The 14,963-nt window shown below is 40.8% G+C and overlaps 1 protein-coding gene and 1 long non-coding RNA gene across 3 annotated transcripts; one reads left to right on the top strand and one right to left on the bottom strand.

Moving 5' to 3' along the window:
• Positions 1-2,054: 2,054 nt before the first annotated feature.
• Positions 2,055-5,608, top strand: LOC129437257 (uncharacterized). Its single transcript, XM_073869147.1, has 10 exons — positions 2,055-2,768; positions 2,899-3,130; positions 3,250-3,523; positions 3,617-3,794; positions 3,912-3,988; positions 4,082-4,262; positions 4,348-4,596; positions 4,673-4,844; positions 4,944-5,092; positions 5,246-5,608. Exons 1-10 carry the CDS (start codon positions 2,705-2,707, stop codon positions 5,491-5,493), a joined length of 1,824 nt encoding a protein of 607 aa, XP_073725248.1. The 5' UTR covers positions 2,055-2,704; the 3' UTR covers positions 5,494-5,608.
• On the bottom strand, positions 5,402-7,728 carry LOC141365179 (uncharacterized). Of its 2 annotated transcripts, XR_012370357.1 has the most exons (4): positions 6,405-7,728; positions 6,122-6,191; positions 5,740-5,894; positions 5,402-5,567 (listed from the first exon to the last, which is right to left on the bottom strand). It is a non-coding gene; the product is annotated as an uncharacterized lncRNA (long non-coding RNA). The 2 variants fall into 2 exon arrangements; XR_012370356.1 differs by having other exon boundaries at positions 6,122-7,728.
• Between the last annotated feature and the right edge of the window lie 7,235 nt (positions 7,729-14,963).

Here is a 14,963-nt window from a genome sequence, read left to right as displayed (position 1 = left end):
TTCAATCTCATTTGAGCTTTTTGATTCTCATATACATTGTATTTCTGATAGTTCTGCTCTGCACTGTCAGTTTTGCCTCTGTGTTGATTGGCACATGTCAATCCTTGAAGCACCTAAGCTGTTTTTTGCTGTCCCTTGAGCTGTGTTAACTGAGTTGCGCATCTGGTTAATCACATGCCATGAGATTCTGAGATCATGGGTTCGAATCCCATGTGCAGTGGTTTTTGTTTTGTGATTCTCATACTATACATTGTATTTCAGTTATTTGTGCTCTCTGTTGTCATTTCTGCACGTTTGGTAATTGCTGGGTATCAATGTTTACAGCTCTAAATCTCTATTCTATACCTTGGACACACCAACTCAGTGGTTTAATCGTTTACTCAGTGGCGCATGCGGTTAGGGCTGTGCTTTGGGAACATGAGGTCACGGGTTCGAATCTCAGCTCTTACTTTCACTTATTGAGATTTCCTTTTGTGTTCCCTTTAACACGTTCTTCTCGACCTGTCTGGTTTTCCACACGTGTTATATTTTTGCCATCTTTTCTGTTGTTGCTTCGCACTGCAGTGGTCCTGCTCTGCATTTGCTTTGCTTCGGGTTCGGGCTCTGTATTGCGCGCTTTCTGCGCTTTGCGCATTTGCTGCGTCGTGTGGTTTTTGCTGTGCTTTGGGTGCTCATTGCGCTGAAGGTGCTTGACCCCGCAATTGCTGCTTGCAGCTATATTTATTATTATTCTTCTTCTTAATCTTCCCCAATGGGAGTCTATGGCAGCCCTATGAACCGTATATAGGAAAATGATGAAATTTGGCACAGTTGTAGTGGTGGTCATAAATAGTCATTTGGCCAAAAATGGGGTCTCTAGCTGTAACTCTATAGCGCCACCATAATCTCAAAAATTCAATATTCAAATGGTTATAACTCGCGATCCATTTGCTCTATGAAAATTCTACTTAGTACACGTGATTGCTCTCCTCATGCTTATTGTTTTTAATACCTTACAGTAAGACTCCACCCATTACAGTATCGGCCATTTTGAAATGTACAGTATTTCGTTTTTTCGCTACTCCTCCTTCAAATTTGGTTCAATTCTTATGAGATTTGGCACATGTGATCTTTGGAGTGAGCCGCATAGAAATGACTGAACAGAATTTTGATATTTTTCTTTATTTAAAAGTAATTAATGCGTGAACTAAACGAGATTGACGCAAAATTGGTTCTGAAACTGTATCTGGGTCATTCTTTGATCAATCGAAATTAAATTTGGTACGCTTCATGTCGACCATGAAATGGGGGTCCATGCCAAATTTGGTGACAGCGCCACCTATGGGTCATTAGATAGGAAAAAAGGCTATTTTTGTGCATTACTTCTGAATCGTTTTTCAGAAAATTATGATCTTGGTGTCTACGGATTCCTTGGCTCATGCCGCATCTGTCGATATGTATTATGCCGGGATTGACCGAACCGCCTGTCCGCCATTTTGAAATCTGTGATAAATTGCTATAACTTTTGAAGTATCGGATATATCGGCGCAAAAATCGGTAGGGAGCTTCGGCATGACGTCCTGAGGAAATCAGAGAACAGCGCCACCTAGGGGTTATAAACTATAACAGTTCTTATAGAACTGCTTATAACTTCTGAATTCTTTGTATGGCATGTAAGCTCTTTTCTGCTGATCCTCTAGCTGTGTCTACTGAGTGGCGCATCTGTTAAGTCGTATGCATTGAGATCCTGAGTTCATGGGTTCGAATCCTGCCTGAGGCAGGTTTTAATTTGTTCTATTAAAGTTTTGTTCTTTCCCACCTATTCTTCTCGACCTGTCTGTAGTTCACATATGTTCTATTTTTGCCATGTTCTCTGTTGCTGCTCTGCACTGCGGTGGTTCTGCTCTGTCATTGCTATGCTTTGGGTGCTTTGCTGAGCCTTGTGTTCTTGATGCACCTTGGGTGCTCAATGCGCCCTGATTGATTGATACGTTGTATCTTTCTTGCGGTGCTTTTGGTGCTCATTGCGCTGATGCTGCTTGGCCCCGTATCGCTGCTTGCAGCTATATTTGTCTTTGTATTTATATGCCTTGTTTCTGTCACACCGGTTGCCGGTAGATTGTCATTGTCATTACTTCCATGTCTGTTCCTGTTCACGTTGGATGTTCCTGTGTTACTTACATGCCTGTTATTTTACTCCTCGTGTTTTGTTTCCAGTTTTATTATTAAATGTTATTTATTGGTTCGAACTCTGCGTTTGCGTCCTGTCTCTCCAACCCTGTCGTGACATATGTAACGTTACTTACAATAGTAAAGCCATGTTTGTTTACTAATTGCGAAGCTATTGTGCTACAGTATTCATATATACGCAAATGTGATAAATAGTAACAAACACTGTATTTCCACAGTGTTTGATGTAATAATTTATTCAAGGACTATGTTAGTAAATTAAATTATAGAGAATGCATGCTTTATTTTGTGTCTTTTGCGTTGTTTCCTTTGTATTCTGATAAATGTAAATTGAATGTCATGACTGTTGAACATGGAAAATGTATACATTGGTATTACTTTATAATTAAATACACATTTGACATATTTGTTTCAGAGTTCATCTCAGCAGGGACCAAGTTCCCAAGAGCTTCATACAACATCTTCAATTCATGAAGCTGGATGTCAGACAGACTATGCAGACACAGAAACAGTGGCCATACAGATATCACCAAAGATGCGATCAGTGGGCACACAACTTTCTGTTGGTACACTGAGGGATGTCCACATAAGAAGCAAAGGTATTTGTTTGGACTATGTTTAAATAGAGAGAAATTGTATGTAATTGCATGAAAGACTGTTTTGAATAATAACATATAATTATTACATTTAAATCATAATTTAATTATTAAAACTTTTTTTGCCTCGTAGGCATTCAGGCAACAGTTTCCAGTCAGGATGTTGGCACTGAAACAATACTCATGTTGCCAGATACCCAGCTGTCTTCAACACCAGTACGTGGCTCAATCTTCAGGCCAAGCAAGAGACTTCGCCTGGAGTTAGAGGAGGAAGATAAAGAGGAAGAAACAGAATCTGAGATACATGTAGAGCCACATGATTCAACCTTTCATCCTGAGTCTTTCACTCAGGAATCAGAATTGTCGTAAGTTGTAAATAGTATTTGATTAATTTTGACAGTAGTTAATGATTATTTTTGTTACCTAATAATAATATTTGACATAAAAATAATTTTTCATATAAATGTCCTTTTTATTGTTTTAGGATAGATCCTGTGTCCAACTACAGTGAGAAGAAGTACATTGTTTTTGAAAGCTGCCTTAGAGAGATTTTTGAGGCATGTCCAGTTTGTAAGGCGAAATGTGATGTCCAACAAAGACAAATGGGTACTTTTGTTGCATTCACCCAGCTTTGTGAAAAATGTCAGCATTACAGACGGTGGCAGAGTCAGCCCATTGTAGGGAGTACCCCATTGGGGAACCTGCAATTGTGTGCTGCTACATATTTTATGGGAGGGTCCTTTTCAAAACTACTCAAGGTATTCCATTTTTTATTGTACTTGATTTAATACTACATTTAATGCTGTTAGTAGGCAAGTTTTCTAAATGTTTTATCAATGTTATTTTCATAGATTTTTAAGGCCATGCAGCTACAAACTGTCCAATATGGTACCTTCCGGAGACACGCAAGACAGTTTTTAGAGCCTGCCATCATCCACAAGTGGAACAGAGATCAGCAACATGTTGTTCAGCAGTTGAAAGAGAGGGGAAAACTTGCAGTAGCAGGAGATATGCGTGCTGACTCACCAGGTAGATGTAGAGAACGAAATGTGTATATATACTGCTTATTTAATAGTTTAACATAATATTTATAGTGCTGAAATTCTCAACAATGTTATGCCTATAATTACTGTTTTGTTTACATAGGGCACTCTGCAAAATTTGGGAGTTACACATTGATGGATATGGAAACCAACTCAATTGTGGATCTTCAACTAATTCAGGTCAATAAATTAATAAAATGTTTTAAACTTGTTACTTTTTAAATATGCTAACATTTATATATTCATATTCACATTCTGTGTGCCTATTGACAGAGCAACGAGGTAGGTGGTAGTTACCACATGGAAAAGGAGGGTTTAAAACGATGTCTGGATAAGCTGGAATCCTGTGGTTTGGTGGTTGACTACATAGTCACTGATCGCCATCCACAGATACAAAAGTACCTGAGGGAACGCAACATCACTCAGTACTATGATGTGTGGCACTTTGAGAAAGGTAAAAATCTATTTTTCTTAACTGGTGTTTACAGTTTTATTACTATCCATCAATAAATATTTCACTTCTGTTTAACTTTTCATAGCTTTGTCTAAGAAACTTCTGAAGCTTTCACAAAGTAAGGACTGTGAGGTGCTGAAGAAATGGTTGAAAAGCATCAGAAATCATCTCTACTGGAGTGCGTCTACATCTGTTTCGGGACCAGAAAAGGTGGCAAAGTGGACATCACTTCTTAATCACATGCAGAACATCCATGTTCATGACAACCCCCTGTTTCCTAAATGTGAACACCAAGAAAAGACTTCAAGGGATGACAAAAAATGGTTTGAAAAAGGTATGTCTACATAGAGGGTAAATTCTGTACTGTTAAAATGCAAAAAAAGAAGGTGTGATGTGTGTGTTGTTTACAGGGTCAGTGACACTCGGCAAAGTGGAGAAAATAACGTGCAACAAGAGAGTTCTCAAGGACTTCGAGAAACTCAGCCATCACTTCCAGACGTTGACACTGGAGGCATTCCACAGCGTGGTTATACGTTTTGCCCCCAAAAATGTAGTTTTCTTTTATATTGGAATGTTGTGCAGGTAATATTGTTTATGGCATCAAAAATAACGTGAAGTTTATTATATTATTTATTACGGTCAACTAATGATTACATTTAACTTTTTCTTCAATTATTGCAGGTTGTATCTCGCAGCCATGTACTACAATGAGAATGCCAACCGTCCACAGGCAACAACAACACAAGGACAGGCTGTTTTCAAAATCGCTTTTCCAAAGTCAAAACAAGGGGAATGCACAGCCAAACCTGTTAAAACAGACCCAACATTTAGTTAGTTCTAAAATTTTATTAATAAAATGTAACACAACAAAATTATTACTTTAATACAACAGATTTTAGCAAACTGTAACAACACTAAGGTAACATGCACAACATTGCTTTTAAAAGTACTGACTAAAAACATGTTTTACATTTGTCTTTCAGACTATGTCGATGACCTGATGAGTCTTCTACTACACAAAGTCATTGTGGACCCAACACCATATGTTGAAGAACTACATCAGATCACCATTCCACCTCCCCTATCATCACATTTTGAAAAACCCTCCAAGGAAGATGTCATTGCCCGCCATGTGTCTCGGTTTAGTCGAGGGGTGGCCGAAACCCAACGTACTGTCCAGTTGGATCAGGAAACTGCTGGCGGATCCGGCGAACAACACAAGACGGGATGACGACCCTCATATGTCGTCCTAAGTAGCCCCAGCACCAGCTGACAAAGCTGCGATATGCCACGTAACGGAAACGCCTATGCCATTGAATCAAAGACAAAGAAAACAAATGGTTCATTAAAATCATGTGTATACAATGGCATTATGTTTATAAAAATACATTGTTTAAAACATTTTTCTTTTTTTATTTCTTATATAACTAAAGTTATTTTACATTGTTTAATATTATTATATTTAATAAAAACATACTCTTCTTCAGTTCTTCGCCTCACTCGTCCGTAGTCAGCTCTGTAAATATTATTTATGTTTTGTAAGGTATATGGGTTTAAGCAGTTTACTTCAAAGCCCGGGTGATGAACCATACATGTAGGAGGGTCTGCAATCTGCATCATTCTTCGTTGAATCTATACATTGATGTGAGGCAGTAATAATTTAATGTGCAGTCACGTAACATTCAAATTTAAATACATAAATTATTGTAATGCATGGCAACGATTTCTTTTAAAAAACATGGCAGTTTTTAATGATGGTGAAAATAATATGGTGAAAATAAAGTGTAGTTATATAAATTTGTTTGGATTTCAAAAGAACTATACACAACAAAAAATTATTGAATTAGGTGTTACAGTACTTTTTGTATTTCTTTGCAGCAGATGTTTTCAACCTCCATTGGCATTTTGTCACAGTTACCACATGTACACCTATAAAACACATATTACTAATCAAAACTCGTGCTCACGTGTAACTAAGGTAGGAATAAACAATGGGCTTATTTGAAAAATTTTACAACACCATCGTTAACGGACAAAACCATATGCCTCAAGCTTTTATAGCAATTTGTAAGATTAGCATTTAACCAATTCAAAGTAACAGCCAAACGTAAAAGTATGACAACTACTAAATAAACAGCTTACCATTGTGAAACATCCTGCAAAAGTCGTGCTTGAACAGGTTCTAATCGATCCACTTCATCTATGTTCTCCGGGTCTGATTCCGGCTCAAATTGATAAGGTAATATTAAAGACATGTTTACAATAACACAGCGCATGGATCTCCGCGTTATGGTCAGAGGCGTGACCTTTCCGGGCAACGTGCGCTAAGCTGCTGTCGAATCAAAACACAGAAACCGCTGGCACAATCAGAACTCGTTACGTATTTCTGAAGGCGGGACTTCATAGAACAAGGAAGCCATCAGCCCGTTTTGAGGACAGTGAAAACAGCGGTATACAGATAAGTAAATTGTGTGAAAAATACACAGTTTTTAACACGCGAAACATTACCATATGTTAAATTGCACTACCATAAATACAATCAAAGCTCTAAAAACGCAGATGAAACGGAACCTTTAAACATTGTTTTAGCCCCAATTATTAAAATACTTCAAATACTTGATTTGAGACCTAGTTATTATGTGCTTAAAGTCTAAGCTATATATATAAGAAATCGTTCAGTGCAAGATAACATTGGTGTAGCATATATAAGTAAATGTATACTTGTAAATGTAAGCAAAGGGACTTACATTTGCTCCCGCCCTGATTTATGCTTAAAGAATCCGTACAGCTGATCTGTCTTTTATAAGTCTGATAAAACTAAAAGGTCTTTATATATTTGAAGGATGCAATACTACTCTATAGGTATATAAGATTACAGGAGTAGTCCATTCTTAAAATGGGGCCCACTGAATTTTCATAGTAGGAAAAATTACTATGGTCAAGTCAATGGGGACCATTTTTGAGTGAACTACTCCTTTAACATTAACAGAAACAGTGTGTGGTGTTTTATGTGAGCTTTAAAGCCCCACTGTGTAGGATCTACTCCCATCTAGCGGTAAAATTCTATATGACAACCAACTGAATATTACTTTCTAGCCCCCCACCATTCGGAACGCGTTTTAACTCGTACGGTGGCCCTGTCATGCCAAGGTTAACATGGCTTCCAGTAGCTAAAGCAAAAGCAATGAAAAAAATTAACAATTTGCAATGTCCTTTGCCTGTGATCCATCAAAGCACACAGATGTATGTTAAACATGTAAAAAGTCTGATTGTCATGATATGTCTGCTTAAAATCACATACAAAAAGCAACCATAAACGTAGCTTAGACACTCCTTTTTCATCGACGCGAGGAAAAATATCACAGGGGCTGTTACACTTGGTATTTAGATGTGTTTTCGTCGATCAGATCACAAGTGGACGAGAGAGACACATTACGTTTACACTTGGTGTTTAAATTCGTCTCTTTTTGTCAATTTTCGAACGCTTCTCTCCAGATTAATGAGGAGATGGTCTGTGGACGAGTCCCTTTCCTGTCATTTAATTATGAGCGGGAGTAGTGACAGGTTTAAATGGACGCGAAACTAATATTATGTCAGAGTCCATGTCAGGAATTTGAAATGAGGAAGAACCCAAATGCGGACGTAATGAAACACAGGACTTTATTAAACAAACAGGGTAAAAAATGGAAAACAAAAACCCACGAGGGGGCAAACAGAACAGGGCAAACACAAATCAAACAAGACTACACTGAACACTATTACTTAAACAAAACACTGAACATGAACTGGCACAAAAGATAAATATACTGCAAGACTTACTGTAGACACTAGACCAACCGAATAACACAGACGAACCCGCACTGGACAACAAACACAAGGACTCTTAAATAGGGAGAAAGTAAATGAGTAAATGCTGTGGCTGCGCTGGCGGCTGTGGCTGCGCTGGCTGCGCTGGCGGCTGTGGCTGCGCTGGCTGCGCTGGCGGCTGTGGCTGCGCTGGCTGCGCTGGCGGCTGTGGCTGCGCTGGCTGCGCTGGCGGCTGTGGCTGCGCTGGCTGCGCTGGCTGCGCTGGCTGCGCTGGCGGCTGTGGCTGCGCTGGCTGCGCTGGCGGCTGTGGCTGCGCTGGCTGCGCTGGCGGCTGGACGGACGATGGATGTGGTGAAGACGCCACCACTTCTTTCCTCCTCCTCCTCCTGTTCCTGGGTGCGGAAGGTACAGAGGGGACAACAGGAGTAGGCGTGGGTGGGGCAGATGTAAGAGAAGCCCCAGGGTTCGTGGAGGCGGGAACCAAACTCACCAGCCTTATCGACCCCGTGATGAGACCCCTAGGGGCCGATAGCTGCGGGCCGGCTGTCAGCTCCTCATCCCGGGGCAGTTGCTGTCGGTCGAGCCGGTCCACCATCTCCCAAAACGGCATTGAAATGAGACCCGCACGTTCCGAGACAGGAGGAGGGTTGTCGAGACCGGCCAGGAGGTATCTATTAACCATCCGGTCTGAAAAGCAAGCCCTTCTGCTCAGGACCTTCTGGGCATAGCTCCGCAGGTCAAGTCCTTTCTGTGGTGGAAAAAACCCAAAACCGGACCGTGACTCAGCGGTTAGGGCATTCCACCAAATTGGATCCTCGGCCATAGTCCGCTGGGTTCAGTGTTGGCGGGTTCGTACTGTCAGGAATTTGAAATGAGGAAGAACCCAAATGCGGACGTAATGAAACACAGGACTTTATTAAACAAACAGGGTAAAAAATGGAAAACAAAAACCCACGAGGGGGCAAACAGAACAGGGCAAACACAAATCAAACAAGACTACACTGAACACTATTACTTAAACAAAACACTGAACATGAACTGGCACAAAAGATAAATATACTGCAAGACTTACTGTAGACACTAGACCAACCGAATAACACAGACGAACCCGCACTGGACAACAAACACAAGGACTCTTAAATAGGGAGAAAGTAAATGACACCTGGAAATAATCACAAGTAAGGGATCGGGGAAAAAGTGACGAGACCCGGGAAATGCGTGGTCAGAATAAATCAATACTACAACCACACATTTCCCACATAGAACATATGTACTGTCAGAACCCTGCCATGCTAAACTAGATCTAATTACCAACAGGATCCGGCAGGATTCTGACAGTCCAATGCTTATGTTTTAAGTAAACGTTACATGTCCGTGTATATGTAAGAGCTTTCTCTGATATTGGTGAAATAAGATCGCACAACTTTCACACGCTTGTAAAATGAAACGAAAGACGCGCAGATCAGCGTGTCACCATGTGTTTGTGCTAGAGGTCAGAAAAGATGAAAAATATTTATCACAGTACCTCAGATTACATAAATGGGCGGAGAGACGGCGTGTGGCTGTTCGAACACATTAAACCACATGCGTGTTTACACTAACTGCATAACCATGCTATAGTTAGCCAAGGAACTATAAAACTTCAAGTTTACAACATAGACTGTATAGATGTAAACGAATATGCTAAATTACCTGTGGTGAAGATAGAAAGTAGCAACTTCAGTGTCCATTGAGCCCCATCTTGGAAAACTAACTCCAATATTGACTTTGGTCTTGATGTTTTTCCTGTCGCGTTGTCGTTTAAAAGGTTTATCACGGCGTGCGGCGGCTGTTGTAAAATCTGAAGAATTCAGTCTACGCAGGTCGCATATCCGGGCTGCATACGTCATCAAGCCTGGTTTATTTAAATTAACTGAGCATTTGCAAGTCATAAGCATATTACATCAATTTACAATTAACTAAGAATAATTGTCAGCTTTATAATTGTTAATATTCTGAAATAAGACTGTCTTGATGACGTATACCGCCTACACATGCAACCTCCGGAGGCTTCAGCTAGCGGCCAGCATGAGTGTAGTCTGAAAGCGCGAAAGGCGGAGCTTGAATTTCAGGAATGTCCCTCGTCGGCGAATGTATTTCAAAGATGGAGGCACAACATGGATTCAGCCAGAGAGCGATTCGAAGGTATGTATTTTAAATAGCAGATTCTACACTTACGAGAATACTTTGATTAGTGGGGTGGAAGTAATTACACATGAATGAGCACATACTTTTGAAAGAAAACATGGGTTTTTGCTAAGAATTTACTAAAAAAAGTACACAGTGGAGCTTTAAGGTGGCAATAATAAGATAAGTGCTAAGATACTATAATTTATACAATGTATACTGCACTAGTTTTTCTTACCAAGTATTTCAAGTAGGTTTTATTGCTGGATCCAAACGGATGATCTTATAATTGTCTTTGTTTAAGAGTACAGCCTCCCAGACTGTTCAGAGAGGTGTATGGTTTACCTTCACTGTAAATGTCCTGCTTAAGAAGGGATCAAAAAGTTCTCAATAGTGTTAAAGTCAGGTGAAGAAGGGGGCCATGTCATTCGTTTTTCATCTTTAATGCCTTTACTGGCCAGCCACTCAGTGGAGTACTTTGATGCATGTGATGGAGCGTTGTCTTGCAAAATAATCAGTCTTCTTGAAAGATGCACACTTTTTCCTGTACCACTGCTCAGAGCCGGATTAAATAAATGGACTACACTAGGCAGGCTGCATTTTTTGGGCCCCCCATTGAGGTTATTTATGAATTTAAATCTGAAACTTACCTACTAATAAAAGTGAATTCACATTTTACATAGCCTAGTCTTTGCTTACAAATTGGTTGTTTGTATACCAAATTAAGTCATGTGTTGTATATTAACCAGTCTATCAGACAATTTTTTGCTAAATGTATTATTTATACGTCATTACACGGCTCTATTAAATGCTATTAAATTAACCTCACCTTATCCATTGGGAGTGTCATTGTTAAGGCAGTAGTACCAGTAAATAACCAATAGGTGTCAGTAATCCGCGGGAGAGCTTCGCTGCATATTTCTCTTCAAGATTGAGAATCGCAACGAAATCCTCGTCGAGCAACACGTCCACTGAGGTAAATGTCCTCAAAACACTGGTTATTTATGTTTCAGTTATATGAATTGTATAATAACAGTTTTTATATTATGTATAACAGTTTTATCTCGAAGTAATGGTAGTGCTAAACTCTAATGTATCGTTTCTGAGGCTGCTAAATTTTTCTTTACGCTATTCACGTTTGTGAAGTGAATTTAAAGCACATATTGCTTGCATTTGACTTAGTTAGCCACTATCCATTGGTTTTGTTATCATGTTTGGTATCTAACGTGATTTTTGTGGGGCTTAAAGAAAAAAAATCTTGACCCCGCTGTTCTGCCATTGCAGTCATGAATTATTATGCAAGGAACTGTTTTTTTTTTGCCTCGTTATTATACGCAATCATGCCTTATATAACGTAGGGAAATGATCGTTTGTCCTTTATTTATTTATTTTTTTGCAGCAACCATGTCTGTGTCCTTAAAGGAACTCTGTCAGGTACAGATTAGAACGATGAACTTGAAAATCAACCATTCTGATGACTGGCGTCCCCATCTGAGTCACCACCTCAGACAACAACAGTCATAAACTCACAAACACAAATACACTCAGTAATGCGCTTAATAAAGAAAGACTTAACTATGATTTTATCTGTGTTAACCTATGATATCAGTTATTGATGTATTTTAAATATTTACGTATTACTAGGCTTATCATACATGCATTGAAGTTTTAAAATGTATCTAATATAATACTGTAATTAAATTGAATGTTTTGGATACCACCATTAAATTATTTTGTGCGTGTAAAACACAAGCAGCAATGTTTTTATTGAATTCAATTTTGAATTAAATTGAATGTTTTGCATACCACCATTAAATTACTTTGTGAATGTTAAACACAAGTAAATGTTTTATTTATTGGAGATAAAATGGCTGTTTAATTAATATAATACTTCTGTTTGTTAGGCACTAACAAGTGAAAATAGTTAGGTTTAAGTACATTTATTAAAACTCGATAGCTGTAATGCTTCTGTGCAGAAGGAAGCCCGTGAGCCACGAAGGTAAGTTTGCGAGCAGATTCATTTCCACTTATTAGACAGCATAGTCCGCTCATCGTGTTTTGTATTGCGTCACTTAAAGATCGTAAACCTTTAAAATCGAGTTTAGTAAGATGTATACTACAGTCAGCTTTGGTTAACTATTGAAGCATCGTCTTTAAGGCTCAATGTGACCGCAGTATTTGTTGAACACTGCTGGCAGCGGCGACGTCTGTGTCCGTACCATTTTATCAATGAGAGCATAAGTTCGTATCTCTCTGCTCCCGAGCCATAAAGCTCGTCTTTAATTGAAATAATGTTTAATAACTTAAAAAATGCGGCTTTTTTTAATTTCCTGAAAAATAATGGTTTTGGAGATACGGGGATCCCGCCCGACAGCGGCGAAATTGTAGATGGGACATTTGTAAAAAAAAAATTCCCCCTCTGTCTGGGCCCCATCCCACCAATCGGGCCCTAGGCACGTGCCTAGTTTGCCTTTGGGTTAATCCGGCTCTGCCACTGCTTGAAGAAAGTGTCTTCTACACTACAGGCAGGCAGGCACAGACAGGTATTATTAAACATGAGCTAGTTGGACCTTTTTGGATTAAAAATGGAAATAAAAAACAACTCTCAGGCTTACTGACAATTTTTAGAAGACACTTATTTATTTATTTATTTATTTATTTATATAGCGCTTTTCACAAGTGTTAATTGTTGCAAAGCAGCTTTACATGAGAAGATGTAGAGGAGAACACAGAAAATCAATAGGTAATATAAGAAGTAGATATAGTGGCTAAGGTTAAACCGTACAAGCGAGCATATTAATAATATAACGTATACAGTAAAGTGCTATGTTAAGCCAAAGATGGCTGACTCTCCCTGGGACGAAAAAAAACCCCTAGGAGAAAACCCAATGGGAAAAACTCCTAGAAGGACAAAAACCCTTGGGAGGAATTAATATATATTTATATATATATAGATACGGTAGGGATAGGAGGCGGGTAAGCGGATTAAACTGGTTTTGCCGGTGGTCGTTGGTCAGGCATCGGCTGGTCATCACGTTGAAGGACAGCAAGTAGATCAGTGGTGCGATGACCTTCACAGCAACAGGAACTGGGTTTGTTTGTCTCATTGTCCTCGGGGTCAAGGACGAGACAGGGAGACAAAAACAGAGTTCTATTAGCGTAGGGGCCATTCGCATGTAATGCAAGTGTCATACATCATAGTGGTTTAAGTTAGCTCGGTTCCAGACAGGCTAACTATTGGGGCAATAGCATATTACCCATATGAGGTACAGTATGTGTGTCACAGGGTGACTTCGGGCGGAACCAAAAATGGAGAGGAGAGGTTCCGCCCGGACTCTTTTTTTTTTATGCACCAGTTTACTTCCTGGTTTCCAGGGCGTCGTTATCAGGGCTTTACGAGCCACAGGTGTGGATCATCAAGAAAGCAAACTGTGATTGGAGGCTGGGGGTTGATGAGACACATAAAAGCCCCAAGGAAAGCACAAACAAAGAGAGTTGTTTCGGGCATGAGCTCCTTTGTATTGCCCAGGGCAGACTGAACCACACGCCCCGTCCTTGGAAGAGCCGGAGGGCGCCGTTGATCCACAAGAGCGCTTATAGCGAGAGGAAAGAGTGCGGCAGCCAGGAAATGCGGAAAGGACGGGGCTGTGAGTTAAAGGAGCACTGCACCACGAGAACGCTTTTGATTCTCAGCGGATGTTACCGTAAGCAGAAACCCTGTGGGTAGAAGAAAACAACGGTAAATGTGACACGTTTGGAGTAACCAAGGATTAAGGAAACGAAGCCGGTTGTAAACTGTTTACCAAGGAGATCGCCGTGAGTATTGGCTCTGGATTTGATCTGAAACCATAGCTACCAACTTGTGTATTGTTGAACGCTCTAGGAAGAGGAAAGCGGCCCTACCCCCGATCGAGCGTGGTAGGTGAGCCGCAGGAATAAGTGGATTATATCGCCATAGCAGCAGACCTAAAAGCTCCGGCCGTAGTGTCATCGCCCCCATCTGCCCTTAGCGAAGTGGAGGACGCTGGGCGTCGCGTGTGTGCACCTGTAGAGTGGTGGGTGAGTCTATGTCCTTTGAAAACCTTTTCACGTTGAAGTGGTGCTGTGTATTTGCTGTGGGTTGCTGTGCAAGTGCTGTGTGTCTTGTCAGACGTACCCCGCATCATCCCCTCCACTGAGGAAGAGACGGAGAGGCTGACGGCTGTGTGCACATTAACTATTGTATGCTGTGTGCGATTTAAGTGAACAGTGACGGTGTGGGCCGTGGAAGTTGCCCCGTCGGTGTGTTGACAGTTGCAGAGTGCGGCGGTGAAAACCTGGAAGCTGGCGGTGTGTGTGTGAGTACAAACACGTGCCTGCATATTGCTACTTTACCTGTGTGTTCCATCTGTGGCAGAGTGAAGGGCGAAGGAGTTCCGCCGCCCCGTGGTCTCTACAAAGGGGCGCCCCTGTCTGGTATTCAATCGGCCTACGGGCATTGAGGACAGGGCAGCGCTCGGCCCGGTGAGACGGTGTGACGATTCGCCCCCCTGCTGACCAACGGATTCGCCGAGAGGGTTTTTGCCCCCGGCGCCCCCTTAGGAAGATCGTCGCCGTTTGCCTTCTGTGCAGGCCAGTCGTCGTAAGCCGCCCTGAGTATTGTCGACCGAAACACCGTATAGCGAGCTGAGGAAAAGCTGCGCTTACCCAGAGTTGTAAACAGCAGAAAGGTGAGAAGTACCCAAGTTG

Source organism: Misgurnus anguillicaudatus, chromosome 7 (genome assembly GCF_027580225.2).
Source record: "Misgurnus anguillicaudatus chromosome 7, ASM2758022v2, whole genome shotgun sequence".
Lineage (NCBI taxonomy): Eukaryota > Metazoa > Chordata > Actinopteri > Cypriniformes > Cobitidae > Misgurnus > Misgurnus anguillicaudatus.
Note: the sequence above shows the minus strand (reverse complement) of the source record. Positions and strands in the feature narration are given on the sequence as shown.